At 52.1% G+C, this 13,338-nt stretch overlaps 1 protein-coding gene and 1 long non-coding RNA gene across 2 annotated transcripts in view; both read left to right on the top strand.

Moving 5' to 3' along the window:
- The first annotated feature begins 4,468 nt into the window (after positions 1–4,468).
- Positions 4,469–13,338, top strand: part of CD81 (CD81 molecule) — a 31,812-nt gene continuing 22,942 nt past the window's right edge. Inside the window, exon 1 of the mRNA XM_080593577.1 lies at positions 4,469–4,646. Coding sequence (XP_080449703.1) covers positions 4,581–4,646 — 66 coding nt within the window. The 5' untranslated portion in view covers positions 4,469–4,580. The remainder of the gene's footprint in view (positions 4,647–13,338) is intronic.
- Positions 4,657–11,755, top strand: LOC308195705. The gene is made up of 2 exons (XR_013951751.1): positions 4,657–7,823; positions 8,376–11,755. It is a non-coding gene; the product is annotated as an uncharacterized lncRNA (long non-coding RNA).

The following is a 13,338-nucleotide window of genomic DNA, read 5'->3' as shown; positions in this document are numbered from 1 at the left end:
ACTTATTTAGCAGGAGGGCTCTGCCCAGGCTCTGGCTGTAGCCTTCCCTTAGTTTGTGTGCATCCTTCTAAGGCAAATCCCCCCCTTGCTCTCCTTAGCATCACTAAATGCCACTGTTGTCTAACCCTGAAGCGCACCAGCTTGCTGGCAGACATGTTCATTTTCTTTTTAGCTGCGTTACATCAGCAACAAGCTATTCCAGCCTTTATTCACCTGCTAATGAATTATACATTGATGACACAACAGCAGCTCCCCGCGCTGTGCTGCTGGGCTGGGCTCTCACTCTCCTGCATCACGTCTCGCAGCAAAGCCCAGCTCAGCCCTCTCGGACGTGCTGGGAAAGAAGAGGAAATGTCTGTGCTGGGTTGGGAAACCCGCTTGGGTTTGCTTTCTCTCTCTTGTTCACCGCTGGTGCCTTCTGGAAACAGCTCCTCCACCTGCATCAGAACCAGCCCTGACAGCCGGCAGCACCAGGAGCTTCCCCAGCACCTCCTCCTCTTTGTATAACCTGACCATTGCCACAGATACATTGATGTAAATATTTAAAGACAGCAGAGAGACAGACTGCGTGGACTGGCACTGTTTGTTGAGTTTATTAGAAACAGAAACTTCAGGCACAGCTACAGGTTTCTGCTTGCCTCGTCCCCTGCCCAAAACATAACCCCCTTCCTGCTGCCGTGGGGCTTGGGCTGAATTTGCAGATCAGGAATTTTCCAGTTTGCCTTCAGATGAGGAGGCACCAGGATATCCCCAAAAAGATTTCCTGGAGATGACTCTTTAGCTGCGTGGGTGAGATTCTTGACGTTATTTATTTTTTCTGCTGAAAATATAAGTGCTGGCTGCATCCCTGGTGCTGTGCACCCTTGGCCTTCTGCTCCTTGGCTGGGAAAGCAGATTAAAAAAAATAGGAAGCAAGTCATCTCCCTTGATCTCTGCTTTCACCTCCAGGGTGAGCTCTGCTGTTTCCCCAAATGATCTCCCACTATCCAGAAACTGGATAATGACCTGCAGCTAAATGTCACTAGAGGGGAACTCCCTGAGATGACAGAGCTCCCTGTCACTGCAGACCAGGCCGCCTGCCCTTAGCACCTTGGAAAAACAGGATTGTTGGCTGCCTAGGAAGTCATCCTGATATTACTAGGACTATTAGCCTAAGCAGTCATCCACATGTTATGTGGGACTATTAGCCTCCTGCGGGGTGAATTTCTGTGCAGTACAATTTCTTTGCATGCATCTCTACTTAAAGACTTTTGGTGATGCTGCTTTTTTTGTTTGTTTGTTGTTTGTTTCTTTTTTTTTCCAACATGGCAGGTAAATTGGAAACGTGGGCTATTTCTTTCATACTTGGCACAGAAAATAAGAGGCAGTGATTAACAGCTAACCAGGATACCTCATAAAAAAGCACGTTATTTTATCTCCATGGTGTATAGCTAGACCTTTTTCCATCATCTTTGTGCTGGAGGAGGGCAGAGGGAGGACTGCCAGGTACTTATGCCAAGAGCTCATCCACCCCACGTGCCCGGCACACTGCGTGGCTGGGGACCCCGTGGTCCCCGGAGGATGAGGGACTCCCATCTGTTCCCCCACATCTCCTGCTGGCCCTGGGCAGGTCCTCAGTGTGATGTGTGTAGAGCCAGCATTGATGTTAATTATTTCATGCCCTGATGGCAGGCTTTCTAGCCATGTGCACAAGGTGGGGAGGTGATACCCGACCATCTTTACCGTCACTCTTCTTGTAGCCAAAGGCCACCGCTGCTTTTTGGAAAGCACAACCGGGGTTTTTCTAACACAGAGCTGCTCAAAGAGCTGCTGGGCATCTCCCCTGGAGAAGCTGGCTAGGAGACACAGGGACAGGACTCCTGGCATCCTCGTGGTAAGGGCTGGGAGGCAGCTCAGCCATGCCCTTGCTTTAATGGGCCCTGGTGAGTCACACCATAGGTGTCGGCTGTGCTGAAACCCACAAACTTGACACTGACTTTTAGAAACACTGTCAAAAAGAGGGGAGAGGGAAAAAAAAGCCCAGCAGATGGAGGAAAAACACTGCAAGCATCTCCAGTCTCTGCTGCTTTACTCTGCTCCAAAATGCAATTGTGAAAGCACATTTAAATGGCCACTCTTGGGGGAAGGGGTGGGGTTTTTTGGTCTTTCAGGCCTGTTTTTCTTCACCTCTTTTTAGGCCCTGATTTAAGCTTTCCCCAGTCTTTGTAAGTTAGGTAGCTGCTTCACAGGCTTGCCTTTTGGGTAAACAAATCTGTGTTAGCGTAGTGCCCTGCAGAAAGTCTGACCTTAACCCTCCTCCAAGAGAGGAAAATCCCCAGCCCTACCCGCAGCACCTGCACTCCTTACCCGCATGTGACACATGCACCCATGTGCCCTTACCGTGCACATTAGTTTTACTTTCACAACAGCCTCTTTATAAAGAGCTGGTAACACTGCTGGGAAACTTGGAAATACGTTCTGGTAATTTAAGGTCTGTAGGGCCAGCAGTATGGCACGAGGAATATGCAACATCTGAACTGACATACAGTCTGGGGAAACGCTCTGTTATCTTGGTGCTGTGCCATCTCTGTGGTTTTGTTGCTGAGCTGTTTGGGGAAAAAAAAAAAAGGAAAAAAAAAAAAAGGACTATGTGGACAAAGGTTGAAATTCTTTCCCACTGGTGAGTTATGGAGGGGACTTTGCTGGGGCAGCCAGGCTTGGATGCAGTGGGTGTCAGCCCAGAGCTGGGCGATGGGCGATGTAGGAGATGGGGGCTGTGAACCTCCAGCCTGAGCCAGGGGAAGCACATGCCTCAGGCCTACAAGCAACCCAGAAACAGGACTGCCTTAGCTCTGCCTTAGCTGTTCATTAATACAATTTTTGGAGTGCATGAGAAGTTTTATTCGTTGTTTGCCACTATCCGTATGAAAAAAAATAAAAGGAAGAAAGCAAGAAAAGAAAAGCAACAGTGACACCCCCATGCCCTCCAGGAAACCCAAGCTCCCTGAGGGAAGCTTCAATGCCAACTTTGTGGCAGTGATTGCAGCTGCAGCCGCCAGCTCTCCAGCACCCAGACATGATTTGAGCATCTTTTTTTTCCTTTATAACCTCCAGTGCTCAGTGTGCTGCCACCAAAGGCCTTATCGGTCTGCAGCCGGTTCCTTCCTCTCCCTGCCACAAACTCCACGTTTGTTTTGGGGAAAGTTCACGGTTTGGGCAGAAAAAAAAAGATGTGTTGGGGTCCTGTGCTGTAGCGAGGGAGCGACTTTGGGATCCTGCCGTTATCCTTTGGATCAACGGGCAGGAGTTGCATGGGATTAGGGCTATTGCCACCATCTGATGGATTATTCTGATAATTTGGGCTAGCAGCTAGCTACGTGCCTTGTGAGCCTCTGGCTTCGTTAGTTAGGCCACATGAGTGAATAGGGTTGAGAGACAAAGGGTTTATGAGTCCATGGCAAGCCCACAACAGGGGACATATTCAGCATCAGTGATGGGTGAACCGGACCAGCTTCTGTTCACCCCTGGTCCCCACCTCCACCAAGTGCCGTAGCTGGTCCAGAGGGGTTCAGAAGGGTGTCCCAGCCAAATCATCCACCACGGCAATGGGACAGTTTTGGAACAAATTGACTTAATTTTCAGCATGCATGTGTAGGACACGTGCTTAGCTATCAGGTCAAACCCTGTTGAGGGCGTGTGCTCAGACCCCACCGACAGGCAGCACTCGCTCTGAGGCTGCAGGTTTTAAGCTCAGAAGCTGTTCTCTGAAATGCTTCTGCTACAGGAAAGTGCCCGGGCAGAAATCGGGCATTTTTCCATGCCCAATGCTGCAATCACCTGCTGAGCTGGGTTGCCTCATCCCTTTGGCTGAGAAATCCACTAAGGCAGACAGGTGTTTCTCTGAGCACCTGAAGGCACAAAAACCCATTTCTACTCTTTTTCTATGAAATATTTAGCATGGTAAAGTCCCGACTTTTATCAGAAGTCATCTTATGTTCTGTTTTGGGGAGATTGGTAGCCTGGCCCCAAAGGAAACAGCCACGCCTGCTGCAAACACAACACGGGGAGAGAGCAAGCTGCATCTCTGGGGATTCACAGATGGGCCTGAAGACTAGGAAACTTCAGCACGCTTCTGGTGCACAACTTTATGGTTTTTAACAGAAATCGCTAAGCCGCTGGGTAAGGCAGAGCCAAAATGTCAATGTGTGCCCCAAATCCCTTGGGTGGCGAGCCCTGGCACCCCCCACCCCCCCCCAGGATGGTCAGCAACTGAGCAGATCAGTCGGCTGATGAACTGGGGAGACTTTTCATGCAAGGCTTGGGAAGATGAGTTTTAATGTAGAGGGGATGAAAAAAAAATTTAAAAAGGAAAAAGCATCGGGGAAAAAAAGGTGGTGAAACCATTACGGGGGAAAAAAAAAGTGGGGGGGGAAGCGAGAGGCGGCCCCCCTGCTAAGGGGGGGAGGAGGAGGAGGAGGAGGAGAAGGAGGAGCAGGAGGAAGGAAGGAAGGCAGGGGGCGGTACGGGGGCGGGCTCTCCCCGCCGCGCCGCCGCCGCCCCAGCCCGGCCGCAGAGAGCGAGCCGCCGCCGCAGGAGCCGCCATGGGGGTGGAAGGCTGCACCAAGTGCATCAAATACCTCCTCTTCGTCTTCAACTTCATCTTCTGGGTAAGCCCCGCCGAGGGGGGGGGGCGTCTGCCAAGGGGGCTGCGGCGCGGCTCGGCTGCTTTTAGCCGGGTTTTTTCCATTCCTCCCTCCCCCCGTGCGAAGACCTGCGTGGTCTTGTTTTTTGTTTTTTTTTTTTTTTTGGGGGGGGGGGGGGGAGAATTGGGGGGACCGCATTTATCCTTTTTTTTTAATGCGTGCAAATACATCTAGATATATTTATTTATTTGCGTGCATCTACATATACACCTAGATGGCATTTTTATATATATATATATATACCCACATCTCCACACTCATATGGCATTCATATATGTATATGTTTATATATTTACATACACCCTCCTCAGCATGAGGCTGGGGGGCATTTCTTCCCCCAGACCCCCTGTTGTTCCAGTGGGGTTCCCTTCCACTGCCCCCGGGTGGATGGGTTGAGCCCCCCGCCCTGGAGGTGCTGGAGGGGAGAAGGGGCTTAAAAATAGGGGTGGCTGGGGCTGCCGCTGCCCCTCGATACCCCGCATTCGGTTGGAGCTGGGCGCTGCCTCCCAGGAAGTTATTTGGGGCTGCAGCTGTTTCCCATGGTGGGAAGGCTTGCTTCCCTGGGAAAGTTCCCGAGGAATAATTTGTCCCCAGGGGTGGCTGGACCTGGGCACGGTGGTGGCAGCGGGGTCTCCCGCGTGGGAGGAAGGTCGCCGTCAGGGGGTTTCTGCCCAGTCTTTCCCAATTCTGGGTCAGCAGCCTCGGTTTTTTCTGCCGCATCTCAAATCCGGTCCGAATTCAGGCTCTGCTTCGTCTTTCTCCTCCCGGGGTAGCGCTGACCAAGGGGAGTGGTGACAGCAATGGCATTAATTGGTACCCGATGCTCTGCCAGCTGCAGGATGCCTGCGGGACCGGCCTGCTTTAAACCTCTTCCTCCTCCTGCAGGATGGAGCCTGGCAGCCCCCTCCCTGAAATGCCTGCCCATGTCATTCCTGCCACCTTACGGCGCTTATCCGGGGGCTTTTTCATCCCTTCTGTGCCTCGTTTCCTGCCATTCTTGCTGCTCAAGGATGGATGCAAGGGAGGAGGGGTCTTTCGGGGGGCAGGAAAGGTGCAGGAGGCCTTTGCGTGCGGTTTAGCAAACAACTTACCTTTTATTAAATCAGTGTTTTGCTTCCTTCCTGTTTTCCTTCCCCCTTATGGCTTCTGCTGCGACCTGCCGGCTCCCCGAAATGCTGCCCCAGTGCTCACTTGCCAGCAGCTGGCTCCCTCAGGCTGCCTCCTGTGCAGATGGCGAGCCTGGGCTTCATTAGCGCTAACGATGCTCACTGCCAGGCTCAACAGTGGGTGAACAACAGGTCTGATGGCTTGCAGACCCTTCTGGTTTTAAGCAGAATTCACGGGGTAGCATCTTGCACCCCGCCTGGGGGGCGGATGCTTTGGTCACCACCGTGGCATCAAGACCCTACAAGAACTGGCGTTATAAGGTCAGGAGCAACACCGACATCCCCCGTGGAGGGTGCTCGGGCTTTCTGCAGGGTGGCCATACAGGTATCCCAGCCCTGGGGCATGCCCTAAGCCGAAGGGAGGCATGAGACACGGGATTTTGTGCAAGCTGCTTGGTATGCAAGGGCTGCCGGGCTCCTCGCGCTCATTTGCTTATCGTTTGCTCGGCGCTGAATCGAGGTTGGGCGCTGCTGGCGAAAACAAGTGTGAGGCAGAGCCAGAAGTTTGGCAGGCGCAGGGGCTTCGCCGCTCACTAAAAGGCAGCTGGCTTCGGGAGGAAGAAAGGAAGCAATTCTAAACCTTCGCTGTGTTAACAAATGAGAAAGAAACTCTGATAACTTACTGAAGTGGCCCTGTTGTCTTGCTGGAGTGTAAATAAACCAACATCCCCCGGCTTCCTCCCCCTGGCAGCACGAGGTGGGGGGGGTGGCTGAACAAAGCCGCTGTGTTGAAAAGCAAAAGGAAAAGGCTGCCCCAGCGCCAGCTCCCTGGGGCACCTCGGCAGCCTGCCTGCCTGGGATTTTTCTCTCTTTTTGTGTTATTTTTCTCTCGTGCATGTGTTTTGGGAAGCAGCAGCCAGGTTGGGCTTGGTTGTCCTCTGGAAGGGGCGAGCAGCTGTGCAGTGGTGACTCTCAAGGAGCACGCATACCATTGAGAGACGTGAGGCTTGGTAGGCTGCCCAAAGCTCTGTAAAGCTTTCGGAAGCCCCACTGCACCTCCAGCTCTTTGGTAGAGCCCTTCGGGCCTGTGGCTGGGCTCCTGGTAGAGCTTGGTGCCTGCGTCTTTCGTGGCGGCATCGCTTGGACTGAAGCTGTGGAGGAGGCCAAGGGCAGCACCTGGGGCACCTCACCCGGTTAGCAAAACACAGAGCTGATAAGGGAAAAGGTTTCGTGCACTGCAAACTTGCCCTGAAACCTTGGTTTCAGGAAAAAAAAAAAAAAAAGAAAAAAAAAACTTGAACTGTGCTTCTAGTTTTCCTTGCACAGCTGATTTAAGCACTGGGTTTGGGATACTTTGAGAGATAAAGGTTTTCTGGGGGTAGCTCGGGAGCAAGCTGCCAAACGCAGGTCTTGGGGTTTCGCTGGTGGACCAGGCAGTCCTGGCTCGTTCTTCAGCCTGGAGCTGGCAGGGGCAGGGTGTGTGGTGGGGCAGAGCCATTTCTCCACCACACTCTTGGCAGCAGCTGCACAGACGGCTGGGCTTCGGCTACCCTCCGAAGTGAGTTGAAGCCCACAGAGCCTGGCTGGACTGACCACTGCGGCGAAGCGTCCCTGGAGAGGCTGAAGGAAGCCAGATGGCTATTTTAAAATGTAATTAAACATAACCAAGGAGAAATTGGCTTGCTCCGAGAAGGCTCGCCCAGCCCATTAGCTAATTCGGCCAGTGGCAGCCTTCCAGGTCTGGAGCAGCGCTGGCTGCTGTGCCACGGAGGTGTCTAATTAAAAGAGTTCGGTCCTAATGCCATTTTCCAGGCAACGCACAACTATTTTCTCTTGCTTGTGTTGTCTGTGGTATGGGTAGGGTGCGAAAGAGAAGAGCAGAGGGAACACGAAAGTGAAAAACCACTGTCCTGAGAGCGAGGATCTCAAAGGAACGCATTGTGAGAAGGGATGGAGGAACAGGTATTTTCTCATCTTGTGCAACTCTGGAAAAATCTGTTGGTCATCCTCTGGAGTCTGCATGGCATGCACAAAGGTATCTGGCTTTGGCTTTGAGAGATGGCATCGGGGGGAGGCGGTAAGCCCACGCTTCCTCCTCTCTGGGTGGTGGTGGCGGTTCCGGGGTGACAGTTCTGCCCCCAGGGGGTGACCTCGCTGCCTGGGTGTGCCGAGGAGGGCGGTGGGTGCTTCTGCCGCGAGTTTAAACGAGGTGACGGAAACGAGGCAGAAGGGCTGGTGGTTAGTGTGATGTGCAGTGCTCTGAAGCACTGCTCAGAAATAACTCGGCGGGTTCGTAACAACAGCTCGACTTCTGTTTAGGCTGCAGCCCCACATGCATGCCTGTGCTGGAAACTGCTTTGGTTGTATTAGTCATAGTGTGTCACAGGCTTTTCCAGTGTGGAGTGGGGGTTTTTGTTTTGATTCTTGGTCTCCCTGGGAATTGCACACGGCGTTGCGAACGCCAAGGGCACAGCGCTTTTCCAGCATCTCCTTGCAGTGACTTGGGGTTTGGTGCGTTTGGGCAACGCACAGCCCAGCGTATCTCCACGTGCCTTGGAACGTGGATATTTAATGCCTCTCTTTGTAGGGCAAAGGAAATGTTTTCTTAGTGTGTGGAGGCTCAGGACCCGGATCCAAGCTTTCCTGCTGGTGTCTCCCTGGGATGTGTTTCTGGGCTCACTATCAAGTGAACGCAGCCCTACCATCACCTGCGAAACCTCTGCGTGCCGAAGCTTAGTTAACCGGGTCTTTCAAAGAGACTGATGCTCCGTCATCAGAAATACCTGACTTCATTGCGTGAGCTGCACTGAAATCACCAGGAGGGAGCATCTCTGGCAGCTGAGGGGGTTATTCTGTCTTCCTGGGGTGGTTCTTCTGCCAGCCACCTAACGCTCACCTGTGCAAGAGCATGAAGGCACGCACAGCGCCTTCAGAAACACTTTGATCCTGTGATGAAAGGTGCTGTGCAAGCGCCTTTCACTGTGTTATTAAAAAGGGAAAGCAGTTGTATTACTCTTGTAGTTAAACGCTTGTGTGTGTGGTCAAATTAATTTTAAAGCGGTATCTGAAATTGTTTTTCTTTTCCACCAGGGCACTTAACCCTTGCTGGTAGATGCCGATGTGTAGGGCTGCTTCTGGCTGAGGTGGCTGAAGAGCATCCCGTGGTCTGAGCACCCTGCTGGTGCATTGGACACTGGGTTCCCGCTCTCTTCCTCCTCCTCTTCTTCCTCCTCAGGCTTTATTTGGCACCCTGCCTGCCTCTCCTCCGGGAGCATTTCTTCCAGCTTGTTTTGAGGAGCTGTGCAGTTTTGTTGGGCTGGTAACTATAGGCACCAGCAGAGGATTTAGCCCTGCTCCGTGGCTGTATTAATAGCCGCTGCTGGAAGGTGGCCATGGCTGAGCCGCTCTCAAAGCAGAGTGTGGGCGCAATGGTGCCTTCCTAGCCCTGCGTGTAGAAAATGGGGCTTTCTGCCTCATTTTTGCCTCTGTTTCTAGACAGGCTTTGCCTGCGTGTTTTCTATCGTGTGGCCTGATCTTTGCCAGTCATCAAATGTCACAGTTGCAGAAGATGGCAGAAAGGTCTCGTCTGCCTTTTCCAAGAAAAGTGTTGTTGTGGCTTGCGAGTGCCTGTGTTGAGTTTGACAATGAAGTTTTTACATTTTGTGATCATCTTCAGTCCAACTGCACCTGAATTTGTCTGATTTAAGTCACTTACCCTGCTTTCATCCCCCCAAAATCTTTGAGTCTGATGGGTTGGTGCTCCTGCTCATCCCATGGTCACCCCATCCTCCATGTCACCGAGCAGCACTCAGTACAACTCGGCGTGATCCACAGCACTCATCTCCTTAATGGATGGTTCTGCTATCTCAACATGAGGACCACGGCAGCATCAAACCCACGTTCCTGCAGGCTGCCCTTAGCTTTTGGCATTCAGCTCTTAGCACAGGGGATATTGAGCCCTGAGCTCCTTAAGCACTTCCATGGGTGAATCTCTTCACCTTAGCTGAGAAATTTGGCTTCTGCTCTGTGGGGAGCGAGGTGCGGGGCAGGTACGCCAGCTTGGCGGTGCCCGTCCACACCCTGCATATACGCCTGTGCCCTGCTGCAAACGTGCTCTGCTCTTGGCCCTGGATCCATCTAGGTGTTGCTGCAAAACCTGCAAGGTCCTAGTGCACGTCTTGGCAGGCTGTGTGTGCATGTGGATTGCCTCTTCCGGAGATGGAGTTTCATTAATTTATAAATCTCTGTCTCCTTTACTTTTTGCTTCCGCTCACGCTGGATGCATAAGATGCAGCTACAAAATGGTTCTTCGTTATTTATGCTGCACGTACTGGATAATATGATATCTGCTTTTCCATCTAGAGCCCAATAAGAGCTGGGAGCAAAACGTTCAACCCCAATTTAGCAATTAATTCCTGGCTGCTTGTGCGACGAGACGCTTCAGCCTTGGCAAGCTGCTTCATCCTTCCATGCCCCAGTTCCCAGCACCCAAAGAGGGGGGACCTCTGGTTTTGCATCATCTCGGTCACTTTGCAGCTTGTGTTGGAGAGGAGCCGCGTGGTGCCGGTGCTCAGTGGTTCAGGGAAGCTGCTACAAGCAGGAAAACTTAACATGTCTGATCTTCGACCCAAATCTTAAAACACCCCAAAACAGTGTCAGTGTTGGTGATGTCAGTGCTTTGTTTTCCAGTCTGGGAGGTGGTTTGGAGTCACTGTGGTGAGTCTGTCTGCAAGCAATACGCAGCCTGCCCAGGCTGTGCAAGAGGGACAAAGGCAGCATCGCTGCAAAAACTCCTTCGGTTGTGTTTTTGCTGTGCACCCTGATGCTGGTGGTGACGGAGGGGTGAGGAAAGCGGCGTCCCAGCGGGAGGACCGGCCGCGTCCACGGGAAGCTGTGCTGCTAAAAATACAGCATTGTGAAACTGCCAGCACCTGGACTTCCCTTTTCTTCCTCGGGGTTTGGCTGCAGGATGTCTGCTGCACTTCGGTCAAGGCACACTATAGCTGCAGCCAGAGCTGCTTCCTCCTCCTCTTCCTCCTCCCTGCCAGGAAGCCTGTTTTAGGGGGAGGCGGAGGGAAGGGAGCAGGAGGAAAAGGGGCGGTGGCGGCAGCGGAAGGGACTGAGGAGTGATGCACATCCTGGCATACGCGAGCGTCTGGGGGGCAGCAGGCAGAAGCGGGGTCATCTCGGCTATGGGGTGCCCTACATTCAAGGGGAGAAGAGGGATACTCCTTGCACCCCTAAATCATGGGAATTTCTAGAGGAGGTGTGACGGAGCTGTGAAAGAGGAGTTATCACTGCACGTGGTGTTGCATCCTTATTATGGTGCTCTGCCGGTGATGCCCCATCCCATGGATTGCACCTCTCGGGGTCTGCTCTCCTCCCCGTCGTCCCATGCTGGCTGCCAGCAAGTCTTGCACACGCCCTGGGCGGGCAGGATCCAGCTGGAAAAGCCTGGCTGTCTGGGGAAGAAGCAATAAATCTCGGGAAGCTGGAAAAGAGCAGTAAGGAGGAAACAGCAGAGCCTGCCGCGCCACCTCTTCTGTGCTAGCACACTGTGCCCTTTGGGGTGTGAATCCCAGGGTCAGCTTGCTGTGGGTTTGCAAAGGGGCAGGGGAGGTGGAGGAGGTGTCATTTGCCCTTGGGGGTTGTTTTCTTTGGGGGTTTTAGGGATGTGCCCATGGGAATTTAATTTTTATTTTTAAATAAAGGTGGAGGGAAGCTCAAGTACAGGGAGGAGGGAGACCCTCCATCCGCGTTAGGGGAATTGCAGGCTGGAGGGGTGGTGTTGTGGGAAGCATGTCTGAGAATAATGCAGCATGGGCGTTGCTGAAATTGCAGCTTTTACTATTGCTCTCATGGAAGCAGTCCCCAAAAATGTAAACTGAGGACTGTGAGATGTGTTTGCAATGAGCCTCTGAGACCTCACGCTCTGAAGAGCTGGGCAAGCAAAGAGAAATTCGGTAACCTGCACAGGGTGCTAGGTGCCTAGAGGAAAAAAGGGACATTTAGAAAATAAGGATATGCAACTTGGAGACCAGAAAAGTCCCCAGAGAAACTGGAGCCCCTAGATGCTATTGCAGTACAAAAGCAGAAGGCAGGGTTATCGTGACAAAGGGACGAGGCTTTCTCCTTGTTTTCTTTCCTTTGGAAAATGCCTTCGTTACATTCTGTGCTGCCTGGTGGTGGAAGGATATATGGTTTTCATGGAAAAAGTTACTCAGCATAGCCTAAATCCTGTTTTCATTAGTAAGTGAATGTCGTTTGCTCTTAAGAAACGCAGCTGCTGTTGGATTGAAACTTCCAGCCGAAGGTCCTTGGTGCTCTGTTTAAAAAAAAAAAAAAAAAGCTTTTCTTTCTGGGTTGTTCTCTTTAATGAAAAAAAAAAGTTATTCTGCTGGAAGCCAGGGTTTCTATGGCAATCCAGTGATATTTTTTTTCTTTTCCTTGCTCTCCTTCCCCCCCATCTTGTTTCCTTCCCTGCCGAATTCCCAGCATGGCCAAGTTTCTCTCTGCATTCAGGGGACGGGGTGGACATGTCGGTGAGGGGATGTGTGCCGTTTCACACCTGACGCGCTGCTGTCCAAGTGTGCACACTTGGTGGTGCTGATTCCCAAAAACACTGCAGCGTTACAGCGAGACCCTTCCCCAGCTGAGCGGAAGGATGCTGCATGGCGCTGAGCTTATCGTGAACCTATCGCTTTTTGGGTTTGGTGGTTTGTTTTTTTGTTTATTTTTTGGAATGAAAACAAACCAAAACACCACACATGGCTACGATCTTTTCTTCAGCTCTCCCCGCCCCCACAAGAATCCCAGATCTTTCTTTGGGATCTTTTTTCCCCTGGGAGCCACAGCGAGATCCTTAAGGGGGGCACTGATGAGTTTGGGGACCCTCCCCATCTCCCAAGAGGAGAAGCAGACGTGGGCTCCATTATGTTCTTAAACAATGAACAAGCAGTGCCAGGCTGGATTTGGGGAACTTTCTGCCTTATTTGGAGCTGAGCTGGAGCGCTGGCTGGCTTTCGTGGCTTTTTTTTCTGTTGCGAGGGATGGGAGAACTGTGGGCTGCCCCGAGTGTGACAGGGCTGACAGAGCCCACAAGCGGGGAGGTTGCACTGGTTGCTGGGGCAGGAGCATTAAGGGTCATTACTTTGGAGGCAAAAGGAGAGAAGGGCTGGCAGAACCTCTCCTCCTCACCCTCCCAAATTGCCAGGTGGGGTTGGTGGGGATTTTTTGCTCTGGGAGCCACAAGGTCAGCTTGCCCTGGGCATTTTGCATGGATGGTGTGCACTCGCCCGAGCTCCTGTGGCACCCCAATAAAAAAAAAAAAAAAAACTTGGCTGGGGTTTGCAGAAGTTAGCAAGGAAGAGAAACGCACGCTGACCTCAGGAGGAGCGGAGCTAGGCAAACACAGGGAGCCTTTTTTGGAAATCCCAGTCCACATGTGTTCACTTGGGCTTGCACAGCTGTAGACTTTGCACTTTTGCTCAACAGAATCTGTTTTTTTTATTATTTGTTTGTTTGTTTCTTAATGTGACCTTCAGGCTCAC

Source organism: Anser brachyrhynchus (genome assembly GCF_964034855.1).
Source record: "Anser brachyrhynchus genome assembly, chromosome: 5".
Taxonomy (NCBI): domain Eukaryota; kingdom Metazoa; phylum Chordata; class Aves; order Anseriformes; family Anatidae; genus Anser; species Anser brachyrhynchus.
This window is presented reverse-complemented; position numbering and strand designations above follow the sequence as displayed.